Raw genomic sequence first — 18,991 nt, 5'->3', positions numbered from 1 at the left:
AAGGCAGATATGTCACTAGTAAGACAGGCATTACTGGTGTAAAGATTACCACAGAATTCTGAAACATATTTTGAAACATCATTGGGGTTTTCATTTTCTTTGCAATCTATATTAAGCTTATGAATAGAGGTACATTCAGATGTTTTTCTCTCTAAATTGTAAAAGTATGATGTGTTTTTTTCACCCTCCTCCAACCATCTCCTTCTTGATCTTACAAATGCCCCTTTTGCTCTCTTCATAGTCAGTCCATTTCTAGTTGTAAAGAGAATAACTGACCCTTTCCTTCTTCATCAAGGTTTTCCATAGAGACTAGGGAAAGTATTTCCTTAAGTTTATTTTCCCTCAATCTCAATCAATCAAGTTCAGCGATTTCTTTACCTCTCTTCATGGCTGTTTGTCTTATTTCATACCTTATTCATTCCCAATATTTTCCATAAGACTTAACTGGAGGAAGGTCCAAATATTTTTCTTGTATAATATCTTTGGCATCCATCTTGAAATTATCATCTTCCAACAGTCTACTATTGAGTTTCCAATAACTGATTCGGTTTATTAACTTCAGATCCATTAATATTTAAAGATAAGAATATAACTTTATGATCAGTAAGAATTGATGGTTCAATGGATACCGTTACTACAGCGTTATCTAATGAATTAGAAATCAACCAGAAGTCAATTCTTGACTGTCTGGACATGTCCTTGTTACTCCAAGTGTAGTCCTTTTTATCAGGATATTTAGATCTCCAAATATCAACTAAACCAAGACATAGATTATTAAACTCAGTATTAACAATGCTGGATCTGTTAGGAGGGGATATCTATCAATCATCATATTAGATACATCATTAAAATCTCTACCCTAAGATCATTTTGATATCCTGAAATACACCTAATCTCTTCTTCAAATTCTTGAAATAATATCATGTTGTTTTGTTTGTTGTTGGATGCACAAATATTCCCTAATAAAGACATTTCACTGTTGAAATTAACCAACGTCCAGAGTGGTGAGTCTTACTACTGATGACCTTCCCTTTTAAATGGACATCTTGAAAATGCTTGACATGCAGAGTGGTTGTTGCCATATGATAACCAGATATCGTTACCCCGTTGATTTTTCCAAAAAGATAGAATGGAAGAACAAGCATGAGTCTCTTGTAGAATGTAAAAGCCTGCATTAAACCGTTTGCAATACAGGAAAATAGCCTTACGTTTGAGTAAATGACGAATATCCCTGACATGAACTGAACAAAGAGATAGACATAAACTTCTACCAGAAATATTGTTATGCTAATATAAGCGTTTACTAAGGATATGTAAGTCAAAAGGATGTCCATCCCATTAATAACCCCTCCAACAAAAAAACTAAGAAATACTGGTCATAAAGTTAACAAATTATTCTTACTCCCACAAGGGGGAGACATTGTGTAGACCTTACAATAAGCGGTTATTCCCCCACAGTTGGTGTTAAATTGACCAGTTTTCATGTCAGCCTTTTCTCATTCAAGTGTTTGAGTAAAAATCTTTACAATAAAAGGCTGCTTTTCACCTGGCAATTGCACAGAGTTCAGGCCTACCAGTTTTGTCCGAGTTAGACTCTGGCTCTCTCTCAAATGTTCAGATTTGGCAGCATTTCTTTCCCATTTTATGACCACTCTTGCACCGACAAGGACTTGTCTCAAGCTTTCAAGACCAGCAAGTCCTAAATTCGGTAACGCCCAACTTCTACGTAACGAAGGAGGGAGTTGAGTCTTTTCCAAGATGGCGACGACCATAGACAGCTGCAATGCCGTTCCGGCGACAAAGAAAAAACATCTTGGAATCCCCGAAGCAATATTTGTGGTGTGTAAAATGTGAATTATATACATAGTGGCCATTATACTATATGAAATAACACTCTCGAATGTGTAATTGACGCTGTCCAGCCTCTAGGCTAGCCTGTCACGAATGTTCGCTAGCTATGTTCATTCACATCCTTTTAGGGAAATGACGCCTAGAAAGCCTATTAGGCCTAGCTAACTATCTATCGGATGTATATTGTCATCCAAATGCAATGAAACGGCCTTTCTTCAGCAAGCTTGTGTGCTCACAATAAGTTTACTGTGCTGTGTGAATGACTCGCTTGAAAGCTAACGCGTAACCTAGCTAGTTAACTTTATGTCAACCTTTGTAGGAGGATGTCGAGTCGTTTATGAAGCAACCAGGGAACGACACTGCAGACGCCGTCTTGAGAAAACTGGATGAGCAATACCAGAAATATAAATATATGGAGCTCAACCTGGCCCAAAAGAAACAAAGGTAACTAATATACAGCATAAGTTATTAACGGTAACCAGTCAAATGTCAAAACAGCTAAATGCTTGATTTGGTTTGCTTGGCATGTTATTGTGGGATTGCACGTGTTGGACTATTCCACTGGTTCCATTGTATCAAGTTTAGCTACTATTATTCCCAGAAGAGAGGAATATGCCAAGCTACAAACTAGTGTGCTATTGTGTTGTCTTCTGAGGTGATATCATTAGCTTTATTTAGCTGATAGGATGACCCTGAGTTTTTGATGGATAAATATGTGATAGTGTTATAGTTATACTTCTATGTTGTTTCTCTCTGCTGTACCCAGGTTGAAAAGCCAGATCCCACAGATCAAGCAGACTTTAGAAATCCTACGACACATGCAGAAGAAGAAGGTAAACAGCATACAGTGCAGCCAGTGCACTCCTCTTATACCCTTTTCATAGACAGACAAAGATCCCACAAGTTTACCATGCCTGCTTCCCTTTTACCTACTTTTTGGTATATCTGAGTGGGGTAGGGGGTAAAAAAACATGGCCAATTAAAAGCCACCTAAAGACCTAGTCATGATTCCTGCATTTTCACAGACACTGTAACCAAAATAGGGGCGGCAGGTAGCCTGGTGGTTAGAGCGTTGGACGAGTAACCGAAAGGTTGCCAGATCGAATCCCCGAGCTGACAAGGTAAAAATCTGTCGTTCTGCCCCTGAACAAGGCAGTTAACCCACTGTTCCTAGGCCGTCATTGAAAATAAGGATCTGTTCTTAACTGACTTGCCTCGTTAAATTAAGGTTTAAAAAAATATTACCGGTATCAGGTCTGTAAATGGTTCTCAGAGTTTTTGCAGGTAAATACATTTCCGTTGTTTGATACCTCCCTAATTTGTAATGCAAACACCCCCCATGGTTTAACACCCTTTACCCCTCTTAATTTGCCAGTTACCCACTAATATGTGGTAAATAAGAGTGGTAAATAAGTTGCTGTTTGAAAGGGGGTCATATAAACATTGCCTTATATTCTTATAGGTAATATACCACATCTTCTGTCTGGAATGGGTATTACAGTGATTACATCCTTGCAGGACAATTTGATCACTATAAGCTGTTGATCACTAACTGCATTCAAGATCAGTGGAGTACAACGTATGTGGTTTTGAGTTGCTTTGTTTGCTTTCCAAATCCCTCATCCTATAGGAAACCACAGACCCTATGGAGACACACTTCCTATTGGCTGACAACGTTTACTGCAAGGCTTCAGTCCCGCCCACCGACAAAGTTTGCCTGTGGTTAGGGGTGAGTACTAATACATGTCGTGTTCCTAAGTAACATTGTTTGGAATTATCTGATCACTTGCTCCCTATTTATGGAGCCCACTCCTTATCCATGAGGTTCGCCCAATATTAGACCTCTGATTATTACTTAATGAGTCTAGGTCTAAGGGCATTCCATAGCGACATCGTGTGAGTTAAGTCATGGTAAAATGACAGTACCAAACAAGAACTGGTGTATGTGCAAAGTGATGAAAACATGGACTCCATGTTTGGTTTTGGTTGATGAATTGAGGCTGTTCTGAGGGCTAAAGGGGGGGGGGTAAACTCTGTTTGGTATACTCTATATCTGTGTATCTACAGGCTACATTGAGGTTTTTCTTGAATTATTTTTGGCTATCTGGCATTAGTGCGTAAGCCAAAAGATTTGGTGACGTTGTAGAAGAGGATCATGGCATTACCGGCTATGTTATGTGTGATGGTTGTGAGGCGCTAATACGATTGGGCGACGTCTGAAATGACACATCGTCCCATCAACCTGTCCAAACATCGTTGATATAAGATTGTATCGTCTCTATTTTTTGTTTTATCCGGGGCACGGGGTGGAGTGCGTTGACTAGCAGACATCTGTGGCATTGTGTTGTGACAACTGCAGTTGCCTTTTATTGTCCCCAGCACAAGGTGGGCCTGTGTAATGATCATGCTGTTTAATCAGCTTTTTAATATGCCACACCTGTCAGGTTGATGAATTATCTTGGTAAAGGAGAAATGCTCACTAACGGGGATTTAAACAAATTTATGCACAATTTCAGCTCATGAAACATGGAACTGACACTTTACATGTTTTGTTTATATTTTTGTTCAGTATAATTTGGAAATTACGCACAAAAAATCTTTCCCATTTTATTCGTTATTGCATTTTCTCCCCAGTCCCTAAACATCTTGCTCTTCAAAAGAAGCTGAGATAACAGAAAACTTTACTAATGTCAACTAGATTGAAACATTCTTTCTGGTGAGCAAGGGTTTATTTGGTCTTCTAGGGCTACATATAATTGACATAAGAGAATTTAAGCTTCATGTATCTGGTTATAGACAAGTTGAGTAACAAGTAGCCTAACAAAATGTCGGAAATTATAAGTAGAAACATATTTAAATAAGGCAAAAAAATATCCATCATCCACTGTCCAATTTTTTTGGCTAGGGCTTCCTGAGTGGTTTAAGTTACTGCAGTGCTTGAGGTGTCACTACAGACCTGAGTAAAAATCCAAGGCTGTGTCGCAGCCGGCCGCGACCGGGAGACCCATGAGGCGGCGCACAATTGGCCCAGCGTTGTCTGGGTTAAGGGAGGGTTTGGCCGGCCGTGACGTCTTTGTCCCATCGCGCAACTCCTCGTGGCAAGCCGGGCGCATGCACGTTGACTTCGGTCGGCAGTTGTAATGTGTTTCCTCCGACACATTGGTTTCAAGGTTAAGCGAACAGGGTCGTGTTTAGAACGGCGCATGGCTCTCGACCTTCGCATTGGCTCTCGACCTTCGCCTCTCCCAAGTCCCATCGCTGCAACTGCCGTACGGACAAGACTGTAAGTACCAATTGGATATCACAAAATTGGTGTGAAAAAGTCTGACAGCTTATTTTCTATATTAGCGGGGTCAGGTGTGGGCCTCAAGATTTTCACTTATCACATATAGTCGGGCAGTTTCAGATGGGTTATTAGTAGGGATGCATGATATATCGGAATTGGCCAATATTAGCTAAAAATGCCAACATCTGTATCAGCCAATGTCTAGTTTAACGCTGATGGGCAAAACCGATGTCAAAGCTGACGTGCATACCTATATAACGTAGGTACGTGATGTAATGGCGCCACGTAAAATTTAGCGCAATACGTGCACCACAGCTTTCCTAAACTAGCCCACAATGTCTGCTGTGTGGATCGAGCAGTCAACAAGTCGAGCCGTCATTTGAAAGAGTAAGAACATTTCAGCGAGACAACTCGGGCGAAATCCATTAGTCTAGATAATGGATTTAATTGCCCTTGACAATCAACAGTTCTCTGTTGTGGGTGATGTCTGCCTTCGCCGACTGGGACTGGTCAAGCACCTGTTAACACTACCAAGTGCGCTATTTTTCCATTGTTGCCCTACCGGAGTTACAGCGTCACTGCCATTAGCTTCACGACATGCATACTATGGAACGCCGTTTGGGTCTTTGCGTGTCAAAGATACAGTAGCACTGTCAAAGCTGTACAAAAAAAGTCTGCAAACAAGCAATGTGTTTACAATACCGTGTTGGTAATAAGGCATAATTTGTTCGACCGCAACTTCTGTTGTAGCTAGCTTTAGATTGGTACCTAGCCTAGCACCAGTACAACCAGCCTGAAAACAATGACTTGTAGAAACTGCAGTCGTTTTCATTGTTCTTAGCAATGATTTAGGAATCCTTGTAAGTATTAGCTAGGTTGCCACTTGTTCGCCTATTGAAATTGAACTTCAGTTCATGAAAATAAATAGCTAGCCAGCTACTTAACCCTGTTTCCCAAAGCTAACGTTATAAGCAGCCAGCTAGCGTCATCTGGCTAGTGAGAGGCTCGACCGGACCGGGTTATATGTTGTGAAGCTAGCCACAATACGATTAGGTACAATAGTGGAATTTGTGGGTTGCCTTCAAAATAAAAGTTTGTCATTGACTGATGCAAATGAATACAAATAGTAGAATCGTGCCATACTTTTATTTTGAAGGCTAACCGCAAGTCCACTGTTGTGGCAAATCCTTATTGTGGCTAGCTTCACATAGATGGTCTGACCACCATTAATGAAATAAGAACTGTCTTATAAATTAGGGTTATTTTAGATGATGACACCTAGCTGAATTGTTAGCTAGCTAACTATATAGCTACTGAAACCGATTGTCGTTTTGGGGGAAGAACATTGTTTGCACCCATGAGCTAGCTAGCTTTTGTTTATGACCAGCACTGTAGGTGCGCGAGACAACTTTACCAACATCATAGCAATATGTATCTATGAGTCGTTGTGACATATGAAATATGAGTGATGGTGTAATAACTACGTAAAAAATGTATGAACGCATTAAATTATTGTGACGTGCAGTCATATTCAGGTTCTGATTGGTCAACAAGCTTATCTGACACTTCAAAATGTGTTATTTGACACGTCAAATAGTGTTAAATAGTATATTTTTTGACACACGAAGACACAAACGCCATTCCATTGAAATCCTGGTTGAGAATGAAACAACTAAACAACACAGCAAGTAAGTGAAATAAATAGGTTTTGATTATGCTTTACTGGTAATGCCGACATATGTAAATGCCAACAAAATAACTTTTTGGTCAGTGTGGTGTGTGTTTAACCTTTTTATTTAACTAGGCAAGTCAGTCAGGAACAAATTATTATTTACAATGATGGCCAAATCCGGACGACGCTGGGCCAATTGTGCGCTTCCCTATGGGACTCCCAATCATGGCCGGATGTGATACAGCCTGGATTCGAACCAGGGACTGTAGTGACGCCTCTTGCACTGAGATGCAGTGCCTTAGACCGATGTGTCCATGTGTGTGTGATCACTATTTAACTGCACTAGAATGCTTAAAAGGCAGCTAAAATGTTTAATATCGGTTATCTGTATCGTTTTTTGGGGCAAGGAAAATATCAGTATCGGACAAAAATGTAATATCGGTGCATCACTAGTTATTAACAGTTGCGGGTGGACAAACAGCTGACCACTACTGTATAAACATTAATACACAATCATGGAAAACAAACACATTCTTCTGTAAAAAGATCCTCAATCAGCCTTTTCAATTGCCCAAGAGCATGGATGGGCAACTACAGTCAAACTTTTCCCCCCGCCCCAGCTAACACCCCTGACTCCAATAATCAACATCTTCAGTTTAGCATGCAATTACACTGCATATATTTATATGCAGTACCAGTCATAAGTTTGGACACCTACTCATTCAATGGTTTTTCTTTATTTTTACTCTTTTCTACATTGTAGAAGAATAGTGAAGACATCAAAACTATGAAATAACACATATGGAATCATGTAGTAACAAAAAAGTGTGAAACAAATCAAAATATATTTTATATTTGACCTTTTTCAAAGTAGCCACCCTTTGCCTTGATGACAACTTTGCGCACGCTTGTCATTCTCTCAGCTTCACCTGGAATCATTTTCCAACCGTCTTGAAGGAGTTCACACATGCTGAGCTCTTGTTGGCTGCTTTTCCATCACTCTGCGGTCCAACTCATCCCAAACCATCTCAATTGGGTTGAGGCCGGGTGATTGGAGGCCAGGTCATCTGATGCAGCACTCCATCACTCTCCTTTTTTGTAAAATAGCCCTTACACAGCCTGGAGGTGTGTTGGGTCATTGTCCTGTTGAAAAACATTATAATCCCACTAAGCGCAAACCAGATGGGATGGCGTATCGCTGCAGAATGTTGTGGTAGCCATGCTTGTTAAGTGTGCTTTGATTTCTAAATAAATCAGTGTCACCAGCAAAGCACCATCACACGACCTCCTCCATGCTTCACGGTGGGAACCACACATGCAGAGATCATCCGTTCACCTACTCTGCGTCTCACAAAGACACGATGGTTGGAACCAAGAGTCTCAAATTTGGAGTCATCAGATCAAAGGACAGATTTCCACCAGTCTAATGTCCATTGTTCGTGTTTCTTGGCCCAAGCAAGTCTCTTCTTCTTATTGGTGTCCTTTAGTAGTTGTTTCTTTGCAGCAATTTGACCATGAAGGCCTGATTCACGCAGTCTCCTCTGAACTGTTGATGTTGAGATTAGAGGTCGACCGATTAATATTTTTTTTACACCTTTATTTAACGAGGCAAGTCAGTTAAGAACACATTCTTATTTTCTATGACGGCATAGGAACGGTGAGTTAACTGCCTCGTTTAGGGGCAGAACGACAGATTATCACCTTGCAACCTTACAGGTAACTAGTCCAACGCAATAACGACCTGCCTCTCTCTCGTTGCACGCCACATGGAGACTGCCTGTTAAGCAAATGCAGTAAGCCAAGGTAAGTTGCTAGCTAGCATGAACATTTTCTTATAAAAAATTATCAATCATAATCACTAGTTAAGTAGACTTGGTTGATGATATTACTAGATATTATCTAGCGTGTCCTGTATTGCATATAATTTGACTGAGCATACAAGTATCTAAGTATCTGACTGAGCGGTGGTAGGCAGAAGCAGGCGCGTAAACATTCATTCAAACAGCACTTTCGTGCGTTTTGCCAGCAGCTCTTCCTTTGCGTCAAGCATTGCGCTAATGGCTGGCTAGTTAGCGCGCGCTATTAGCGTTTCAAACTTCACTCGCTCTGAGCCTTGGGGTGGTTGTTTCTTTGCTCTGCATGGGTAATTCTGCTTCGATGTGGTGGCTGTTGTCGTTGTGTTGCTGGTTCGAGCCCAGGGAGGAGCGAGGAGAGGGACGGAAGCGATACTGTTACACTGGCAATACTGAAGTGCCTATAAGAACATCCAGTATTCAAAGGTTAATGAAATACAAATGGTATAGAGGGAAATAGTCCTATAATAACTACAACCTAAAACTTCTTACCTGGGAATATTGAAGACTCATGTTAAAAGGAACCACCAGCTTTCATATGTTCTCATGTTCTGAGCAAGGAACTGAAATGTTAGCTTTCTTACAAAGCACATATTGCACTTTTACGTTCTTCCCCAACACTTTGTTTTTGCATTATTTAAACCAAATTGAACATGTTTCATTATTTACTTGAGGCTAAATTGAATTTATTGATGTATTATATTAAGTTAAAATAAGTGTTAATTCAGTATTGTTGTAATTGTCATTATTACAAATACATGGTATTTTTATGTATTTTTTAAATCGGCCGATTAATCGGTATCGGCTTTTTTTGGTCCTCCAATAATCAATATCGGTATCGGCGTTGAAAAATCATATTCGGTCGACCTCTAGTTGAGATGTGTCTGTTACTTGAACTCTGTGAAGCATTTATTTGGGCTCCAATTTCAGGTGCTGGTAACTCTAACGAACGTACCCTTTGTAGCAGAGGTAACTTTGGTTATTCCTTTCCTGTGGCGTCCTTCATGAGAGCCAGTTTCATCATAGTGCTTGATGGTTTTTGCGACTGCACTTGAAGAAACGTTCAAAGTAATTGACATTTTCTGGGTTGACTGACCTTCATGTCTTTTAGGAATGATGAACTTTTGTTTCTCTTTGCTTATTTGAGCTGTTCTTCTCATAATATGGACTTGGTCTTTTACCAAATAGAGCTATCTTCTGTATACCACCCCTACCTTGTCACAACACAACTGATTGGCTCAAACGCATTAAGAAGGAAATACATTCCACAAATGAACTTTTAACAAGGCACACCTGTTAATTGAAATGCATTCCAGGTGATAACCTCATGAAGCTGGTTGAGGGAATGCCAAGAGTGTGCAAAGCTGTCATCAAGGCAAAGGCTTGGCTGCTTTGAAGAATATCAAATATATTTTTATTTAACTGTTTTTTTTGGTTTCCATATGTGTTATTTCATAGTTCATTCTACAATGTAGAAAATAAAGAAAAACACTTGAATGAGTAGGTGTCAACTTTTGACTGGTACTGCATATATTTAAATATTTTGAATTGAATTAAAAATATTTGTTACATGGAGTCTTTTGGTTCAACCATAATGCATAATAAGCATCATCAACAGGTGGAAACGTATTGGGTGTACGCTGATAAGCTGTAGGATGAATACATTCATTTACGAGACCTGTTCACCGAAAATATAATTGGTCATAAGAAGGGCCTGAGATCAAAGTCAATATTCAGACCACTAGGGGTCAATGTTTTTAAAAACAATATCCAGTAGGCTTCCCTCTAGTAGTAGGATCAAGGGCTGGGTGATATGGCCAAAATATCATATGTTATTTTTGACTGTATTTTATGTTTTTGATTACTATTAGTAATCACCCTATGGTGGAATGAATCACTTTGGCCTGTATTTTATGGTGGAAACGCATATATATATATATATATATGTATGTGTGTGTGTCATTTCAATGGGTCTTTCTCCATTCGAATTGTTTAATACTGTTCAATTCAACTTCAACCTAAAATAATTTCCTGCATTTCCATGTATTTCTGCATTTCCTGGGCTCATTTGAGATCATTTCCACACTGACACCATATGGGCAAAAATACTAGGCCTTATTTTTAACCAAATGTTGCAATTGCATTTAGATCAAAACACTTGGGTGAACTTTTGGAATCATGGCAATAGAATATTTATTATAATTCTATAGTTAGAATATAAATAATAGTGAGCACTTTGAATACAGTGTTTGACATGACAAAGGATGGAAATGCCATGGACGAGTTATTGTGATGTTGTAGGAACCAAAGTGACGTTTCCTAGGGGACCCTATCATCTTTGGCTACATTAAATCTTTATTCATATAGCCAACATATTCATGCTTCGACCTATTCCTCTTTGATTTAGAAGATATTATTGCACAAACAACTCATGTTAAAAGTTGCGACTGCACTTGAAGAAACTTTCAAAGTAATTTACATTTTCTGGGTTGACTGACCTTCATGTCTTTTAGCTAACTAGCGATTAGCATTAGTGGCCAACACGATTTAGCTTAACTTGCTAAGAATATACAAACTAGCTATTTGCAGATGTAAGAAATGCAAACTAATATTGTACTTATAGAACGCTTGGGGATTTATATGAAGATCAAAGTGGAAACAACATTTGTCATCAACATTGTTGCATGTGCTGCATTGACCATGCAGACTGAACGAAAGTGTCTCGTGGCCAAGCAGCAACAACATGCGCTCCTTGAGTGAATGGGGGTGGGACTAGGTCTGTGTGGAAAGTGGCATGGAGAGAGGGTATACTCAAGTAGCCAAGTAAACTATAAAAATTGACATTTACACACGCGTATCACATTTAACAAACCAAACATTAAAATACCGTAATAGAAGGCAAAGTAAAAACCCTAACTGTTCCGTGCATAAATACCGGTGTGTATATAGTAAAATACGGTACATTGCCCAGCCCTAGTAGGAACTCAATGTTACATCCTCTCCTTGGTAGAGCATCATGCTCAATGCCTGTATTTTAGGGAGGAGAAAGGATGATTAGCTTCAACAAAGTGTGTTGCTACTGGATAGTCAGTGTTCTCACCTGGTTGAGCTGAGGTGTTCAGCTATGCGTTTTAACTGTCTTTTCGTTTGACCTATGTAGGCTTTCCCACATGTGCAGGTGTGAGGGAGATTACTCCCTTTGTCTTGCTTGAGATGATACCCTCAACGGGTTTTTCGACCTGTATGTGGGTGTCTGAAGAACAATGTTTTTTTGCTATTGCGCATGAGCTATATTTGTAGGTCCCATTTGGAATGGGTGTCAAGTGTCTGAATGGGCTCAGGGGGCAGGTCAGATCTCACTAAGCTATCCCCAATATTGCGACCACGCTTATAGACCACCAGTGGGGGTTCCTTGAAGAGGTGTGCAGTGTTTTGGTCTGATTGCAGAGTAAGCCAGTGCTTTTTCAGGGTTGCTTTCATTTTCTCCGAACACTGTGTACGTAGTGTACTTCGTGCAAAACTCTGTTTTTCTTCTTTGGTTTAGGCTACAAGGACAAAGCTCTAAATGCTGCAGTGATGAAAATATCTCAAAAACCAAGAGGGGAATTGCTAAAAACTAAACCAAAGAAGAAAAACAACACAAGCCAAAGTGATTTATAGGATATTTATTTTGTCCGGATATTTTCTACCTGCAGTCTGCAATGTTTTTAGTTGTTGTCTTTATGTAGGCTATTTTTCGTAGTTGACAATGGTTTATTTTCATTTAGATTTGGATATAATTTTGCTTAACGACATGACAATGATTTTGCTATATGACAACATTTTAAATTTAAATGGGTACTGTTCCACTAAAATGTGCATATGAAAATCATACCTGGCACACAGATTGGTAAGTTAACTTGGCATTCCACATGACTCCTCGTGTAGCCTATTACCGGCAACTTCAGGAGAGTAATGTCAGAATCTGTGAAAGCCAGCAGGAGTGGAAGGAGAATGATTGGGTCAAGTTAAGGTTTTTCATTCTGTTTATCTAGATCTCTGGCTCCCTCTTGAGTTATTGTGTGTTATTTCATCAAACGGTAAGCTTAAAGCATAAGACAAGCTGAATGCATATAGTAGATTTAATTAAAACACATGGGTTGTGTGTATATATCAGAAAATACATGTTTAAAAATGTCGACCATGGTCTTCCGAGCAGCGCAGCGGGATCTTGAGTGGCTCGACCCTTGCCTCCTGAGCCCGTTGGGGAGTTGCAGTGATGAGACAACGCAAAAAGGCGGTAAAATACAAATCTATATATGTTGACCAATTGATTGGTCGAAAGAACCGACTACTTTCGGTCGACCAAGTTGTATATATTTTTTTAGAAGGGGACAGCCCTAGGTCCCATGAGCTGAAATAAAAAATCCCAGAAATGTTCCATATGCAGAAAAAGGTTATTTTGCTCACATTTTGTGCACACATGTTTACATCCCTGTTAGTGAGCATTTCTCCTTTGCTAAGGTAATCCATCCACCTGACAGGTGGAGTTGATTAAACTTCATGATCATTACTAGGGTTGCACATTTTGGGGAATATTCAGAGGTAGAAACTTTCTGTGGGAATTAATGGGAATATATGTAAATTAATATTAATACCATTTAAATGTAATGTTTTTTTGCATTGGATATATTTACCTTATCATATGGATACAGAAACAAAAACCTTTTACCTTAACATAAGTAGACATGGCAAATGATTAAATCCTTCCAATAGAATTTTTAAAAACGATTTAGTTACAAATGTAACTTTACTTAAATGAGTTGACTTTTCACATGGGATGATTTCACTGAACAACAAAAGAAAGGGAACATGGAATGATCCCCAGTGATCTATTGCATCTCCCAAAAATGTTTTCAACATACATCTGTAAAATAATAGTCTAGAAACTAATGCTTAGGTTGTCTTCCTCCCTGGACCATCTCAATGTCCACGTCTTGAACATCAGACTCTGAGGCCTCATCTCCACTGTCACTTTCCAACCCTGTTGAAAAAGCCAAAAATTTTCCCAGATGCCACCAATTTTTCAATCCTTGTATTGATCAGCCTGTTGCGTGCTTTGGTGTGTGTGTTCCCAAACAAGGATCAGTTGCGCTCTGAGGAGGCTGATGGGATTTGGAGGATGATGGAGGCAACAGGGGAAAGAGTCTCAGATCCACAAAGTCCCTTCCACCAGGTGGCTGATGAGATATGTTGGCACGACTGCCCTATTGCATCTCCATCCCAAAGCCTTGCTTGGATGTGTACTTCACCAGACAGCCAAGAACCTTGCCCTCATCCAGGCCAAGGTGGCGAGACACGGTAGTGATGACACCATAGGCCTTGTTGATCTCTGCACCAGACAGGATGTTCTTGCCAGCATACTTGGGGTCCAACATGTACGCTGCGGTGTGTATGGGCTTCAGGCAGAGGTCTTCATGCTTTTTGATGTATTTCAGAACTGCAGTTTCCTCTGCTTGGAGCAACAGTGAAGTGGGCAGGGCAGTACAGATTTATTCTCTTACATCTGCAAGCAGAGTCTGAACATCAGACAGGATGGCATTGTCTCCCTCAATCAATGCAATTGCTACTGATATAGGTTTCAGGCTGCTTTACCACTCTCTCCCAAAATACATCACCCAGGAGGATCCTCTTGATGGAGCTGTCCATATCGGCAGACTGTGATATGGCCATTTCTTGGAGAGACTCCTTTCCCTTCAGGAGACTGTCAAACATGATGACAACACCACCCCAAAGGGTGTTGCTGGGCAGCTTCAATGTGCTGCTATTATTCTTCTCATTTTGCTTGGTGAGGTAGATTGCTGCTATAACTTGATGACCCTTCACATACCTAACTATTTCCTTGGCTCTCTTGTAGAGTGTATCCATTGTTTTCAGTGCCCTGATGTCCTTGAGGAGCAGATTCAATGCATGAGCAGCACAGCCAATGGGTGTGATGTGAGGGTAGGACTCCTCCACTTTAGACCAAGCAGCCTTCATGTTCGCAGCATTGTCTGTCACCAGTGCAAATACCTTCTTGATGACTGCCTTCAGCTCATCTGCAATGTAGAGACAGGTGTGTCTGTTGTCCCTTGTGTCTATGTTCTTGTAGAATACTGGTTGAGGGGTGGAGATGATGTAGTTAAATATTCCTTGCCCACGGACGTTCGACCACACATCAGAGATGATTGCAATACATTCTGCTTTCTCTATGATTTGCTTGACCTTCACTTGAACTCTGTTGAACTCTGCATCCAGCAAATGAGTAGATAAAGCATGTTTGGTTGGAGGGGTGTATGCTAGGGGAAGAACATTCAGAAATCTCTTCCAATACACATTGCCTGTGAGCATCAGAGGTGAACCAGTTGCATACACAGCTCTAGCAATACATTCATCAGCATTTCTCTGACTACGTTCCTCCATTGAGTCAAAAAACTTCTGATTCCAGGAGGACCATAATTTGTTGCTATCGAAAAGGTGTCGGATTCATAATTTTCACCTCGAATATAAATAGTATTTTGTCAGAGGTTGCTTGTTGTGAGTGCTGAGGGGACTTTATGCACTTGGCCAGATGATTCTGTGTCTTTGTTGCATTCTTCACATATGATTTGGCACAGTATTTGCAAATGTATACAGCTTTTCCTTCTACATTAGCTGCAGTGAAATGTCTCCACACATCAGATAGTGCCGTGGCATTTTCCTGTAAAGATTAGAAAACAATTTGTAAAAAAAGAACCATACAATTCCATGTACTGATAAATAATTAAGCAGTTAGATTAAACAACTCCTTTTGTAAAATGTTTTTAAATTAAACATGTATGGAAACAAGTGAATTAACTCTGTTAGCAGGCTCAAGCAAGCGGAAACCCACATGGTAGCAAAAACTAACTAGCAGAAATTGTTAACGAGTTAGAAATGATTTTAAACACACATTGTGGAGGCTACTATTTACTAGTTAACAAAAAATCATGTATGTCATATAAAATATATTCACCCCACCCAGTATTGTAATCAAAACTTACCAGAAAGCATGTTGGCTCAGACCTTGTAGTACGGTGTTGCAATTCCATTGAATTGGGGATAGTTTAAACAAAATATGCCACAAGACCTAGAATTTCCTTATGTGTATCCCACAAAAAAGGTTCACTGTTATAAGCACTTTTTTTTAATGAATTTAAGCAAAATCCCCAAATTCCAGGGCTTAACTAACCATGGAAAATGTATTTCAATTGACAGATTTAGTTATGAACTGTAACTCAGTAAAATCTTTGAAACTGTTGCATTTAAATGTTTTGTTCACTATAGTTTAATCTGCTGTGTGTGCTGGGGACACACACACACACACACATTCCGGCCCCACGGGACTGGAATTGCCCATCCCTGCCCTAGAGGCATCAATTCATCCAATTTTAGAAATCCCTGGAGATTTTTCTACCAAGTAAAGTGCAAAAAAACTAAAAGCGTATTTACCCAACTCCTGAGTCAGCAGAGATATCCCTGGGACCTGGTATATCGTACGTCTCTAAGTTAACAAGAAGTAAGATACGGCTGAAGTTTATGCAGGAGGCCCAGTCTCTGCAGTTTACTTTAATATCATTCACTCTTAACCTCCCACTCTGTTTTCATCTCCGCCTCTCCTCTTCCAGGCCAATGTGACGTTGGAGGACGGCATAGAATAAAAGCAAGCACTATTGAAGTTTACTGTTTATATGTTGCTCACTCACTTTTCCTCGCTTCCCTCCATCCCCTCTCCTCTACCAGGCCAATGTGATGTTGGAGTACGACATCGACGAAGCCCAGTCTCTGCTGGAGAAGAATCTGGCGACCGCATCACGCAACCTGGACTCCCTGGAAGAAGACCTGGACTTCCTGCGAGACCAGTTTACCACCACCGAAGTCAGTATCCTTCTGCTTAAATATAGGCCCAGGGGCTAGCATTTAACAGGCCTGGAGTCTGGAGAAAAATCTGTGATACAATGTTTGAATTAGGGAATTGTAACTCTGGACATTGATACATAAAGTGTCAGGTGCCCCCCCCCCCTCAAGCAAAACTGATCCTAGATCAACACTTCTACTCGTATAGACTATAGGGTTATAGGCCCAGGTTTTTGGGAGCTGAAATGTCTGCTTGTTTTCTCATTAGGACAGTTTTATGGTCTTGTAGGGCTGAGGTAATTGCTGCAGGCGTTTGACAGGTGATAGCTGTGGCAGACGGTTGTGTCAAAGCATGGAATGCAAGTCTGTGTTCAGTAGGCATGAACCAGGGGGAAACAACACATTGAAACTGAGGTACATACTTAACATTGGCAATTTGATCTTGTTCAAACTGTTTGGGTAAGTACTGTTCTTTTGATAGACTGTTAAAGATAGTGTTGGGTGCTCTAAAAACTAAATTAGAGATGCCGCATGTCACTCTCCTTATGAAAGTACTAGATAACTTTCATAGACTGAGGTGTCATCCTTAACCCATTGCCCCTCTCAGACATGGCACGAGTCTACAACTGGGACGTAAAGAGAAGGAGCAAGGATAACCTCCTCAAATCACTTGAGAAGTCTTAAGAAATAGGGATGTCCTCCCGCTCCTGCAACCCACCCAAACTCCATGTCTTTGTTCACATCTCTAGTCTCTACAGTACAAATCTGCATCATGTTCCCTATATAGTGCACAACTTTTAACATCAAAAGTAGTGCACTGGATCGGGATAGGATGTCATTTGGGACTCAGGCCAAGCTTTATTCTATTGATTTGTTACCTTTTAAAATTATTTTTTCAAGTAAAAAAAGACAAAACAGAAGTTACTACAGCAGTTTTTTTTGTATGATGTTACTACTATTATTAAGCACTCATATTTTTTGACCGCCTGCGACTCTAGGTTTTCACTGTCCTCCCCTTTCTCCTCCTCACTCTTTTTTTGTCTTTTTCTTTGATGATTTTTCAATCTGTTATTGACAATGATCTTCACTGTGTACTAGTTTGAGAACTTGGTTTGCTTTCGGAACACCCTGCGCTACTACACATAATCCTCGCTGAGCAGGAAATGGGAGCGAGGAGGAGAAACAGCTCACCAGTCAAAGCGGAAACCTTCCTCTGATGTGATTTCATGTGTGTGATGTCAAAATGGTGCCCTCTGGATTCAGAATGTTCAGACTGTTGTTCCATGCTCCCTCTTTCCTCTCCTCTGTTCTGTCCCTTACTCCCTGCATGAGTCTGAAATGGTGCCCTATTCTCTATATGGTGCAATACTTTTTACCAAAAGCCTACGGGCCTTGGTCAATAGTAGTGCACTATATATAGAGAATAGGGTGCCATTTTAGACAACTTCTCAGCTTTCTTGTCGCTCTTCTGCTACCACCTGCCTGTTTTGTTTATTTTATCTTCCTCCTGTCTAGTTTGCTCCTCTGTCCACTTCCTCAATGTATTTATTTGTCACGTTGTATCCATTAAGACACTTGAGTGACAAAAATAAATTACAAAAAATAAACTTTACATGGTGGTCCTGTGTGGGTGACATGAAACATGTTAGAGTGGGTGTGCGCAGACATTTTACACTCACTTCACCTCTCACAGGCCGGGTGGTAGTCTGGCTAAAGCTACAACTTAATTTGGCTGTATATTCCAGTGTTTTAGATTTGATATCAAATGTTTGATATGAGGAGACTACAGAATGTCACCTCATATTGTCACTGTGCAGTGTCGCTGCACAGCTATTTTCAGGTCTCCAGAGATATTCGATCGGGTTCAAGTCCGGGCTCTGGCTGGGCCACTCAAGGACATGCAGAGACTTGTCCCAAAGCCACTCCTGCGTTGTCTTGTTGGAAAGTGGCCCTTTGTCCCAGAGGTCCTGGGCACTCTGGAGCAAGTTGTCATCAATGATCTCTGTACTGTGCTCCGTTCATCTTTGCCTGGATCCTGACAAGTCTCCCAATCCCTGCCTCTGAGAAACATCCCCACAGCATGATGCTGCCACCACCATGCTTCTCCGTAGGGATGGTGCCAGGTTTCCTCCAGACGTGACGCTTGGCATTCAGGCCAAATAGTTCAATCTTGGTTTCATCAGACCAGAGAATCTTGTTTCTCATGGGCTTGAGTCTTTAGGTGCATTTTGGGAACACACCTACACAATAAATATAATGTACTTTTTACTGAGGTGTGGCTTCTGTCTGGCCACTCTGCCATAAATGCCTAATTGGTGGAGTGCTGTGGAGATCGTTGTCCTTCTGGAAGGTTCTCCCATCTCCACAGAGGAACTCTGGAGCTCTGTCGAAGTGACCATCAGGTTATTGGTCACCACACTGACCAAGGCCCTTCAC

The 18,991-nt window shown here is 40.5% G+C and overlaps 1 protein-coding gene across 1 annotated transcript; it reads left to right on the top strand.

Moving 5' to 3' along the window:
* Nucleotides 1-1,727: 1,727 nt before the first annotated feature.
* On the top strand, nt 1,728-18,167 carry vbp1 (von Hippel-Lindau binding protein 1). The gene is made up of 6 exons (XM_029666370.1): nt 1,728-1,839; nt 2,171-2,295; nt 2,618-2,684; nt 3,482-3,580; nt 16,442-16,580; nt 17,163-18,167. Exons 1-6 carry the CDS (start codon nt 1,759-1,761, stop codon nt 17,237-17,239), a joined length of 588 nt encoding a protein of 195 aa, XP_029522230.1. The 5' UTR covers nt 1,728-1,758; the 3' UTR covers nt 17,240-18,167.
* Nucleotides 18,168-18,991: the final 824 nt, after the last annotated feature.

Source organism: Oncorhynchus nerka, linkage group LG8 (genome assembly GCF_034236695.1).
Source record: "Oncorhynchus nerka isolate Pitt River linkage group LG8, Oner_Uvic_2.0, whole genome shotgun sequence".
Classification (NCBI taxonomy): Eukaryota; Metazoa; Chordata; class Actinopteri; order Salmoniformes; family Salmonidae; genus Oncorhynchus; species Oncorhynchus nerka.
The sequence above is the reverse complement of the archived record's forward strand: the minus strand, read 5'-3'. Positions and strand labels throughout refer to the sequence as shown.

Coding starts and splice junctions, on each gene's coding strand:
- vbp1 (XM_029666370.1), top strand. CDS start 1,759: ATGGCGACGACCATAGACAGCTGCAATGCCGTTCCGGCGACAAAGAAA. Junction 2,685..3,481: donor GACACATGCAGAAGAAGAAG/GTAAACAGCATA, acceptor CTCATCCTATAG/GAAACCACAGACCCTATGGA. Junction 3,581..16,441: donor AAGTTTGCCTGTGGTTAGGG/GTGAGTACTAAT, acceptor CTCCTCTACCAG/GCCAATGTGATGTTGGAGTA.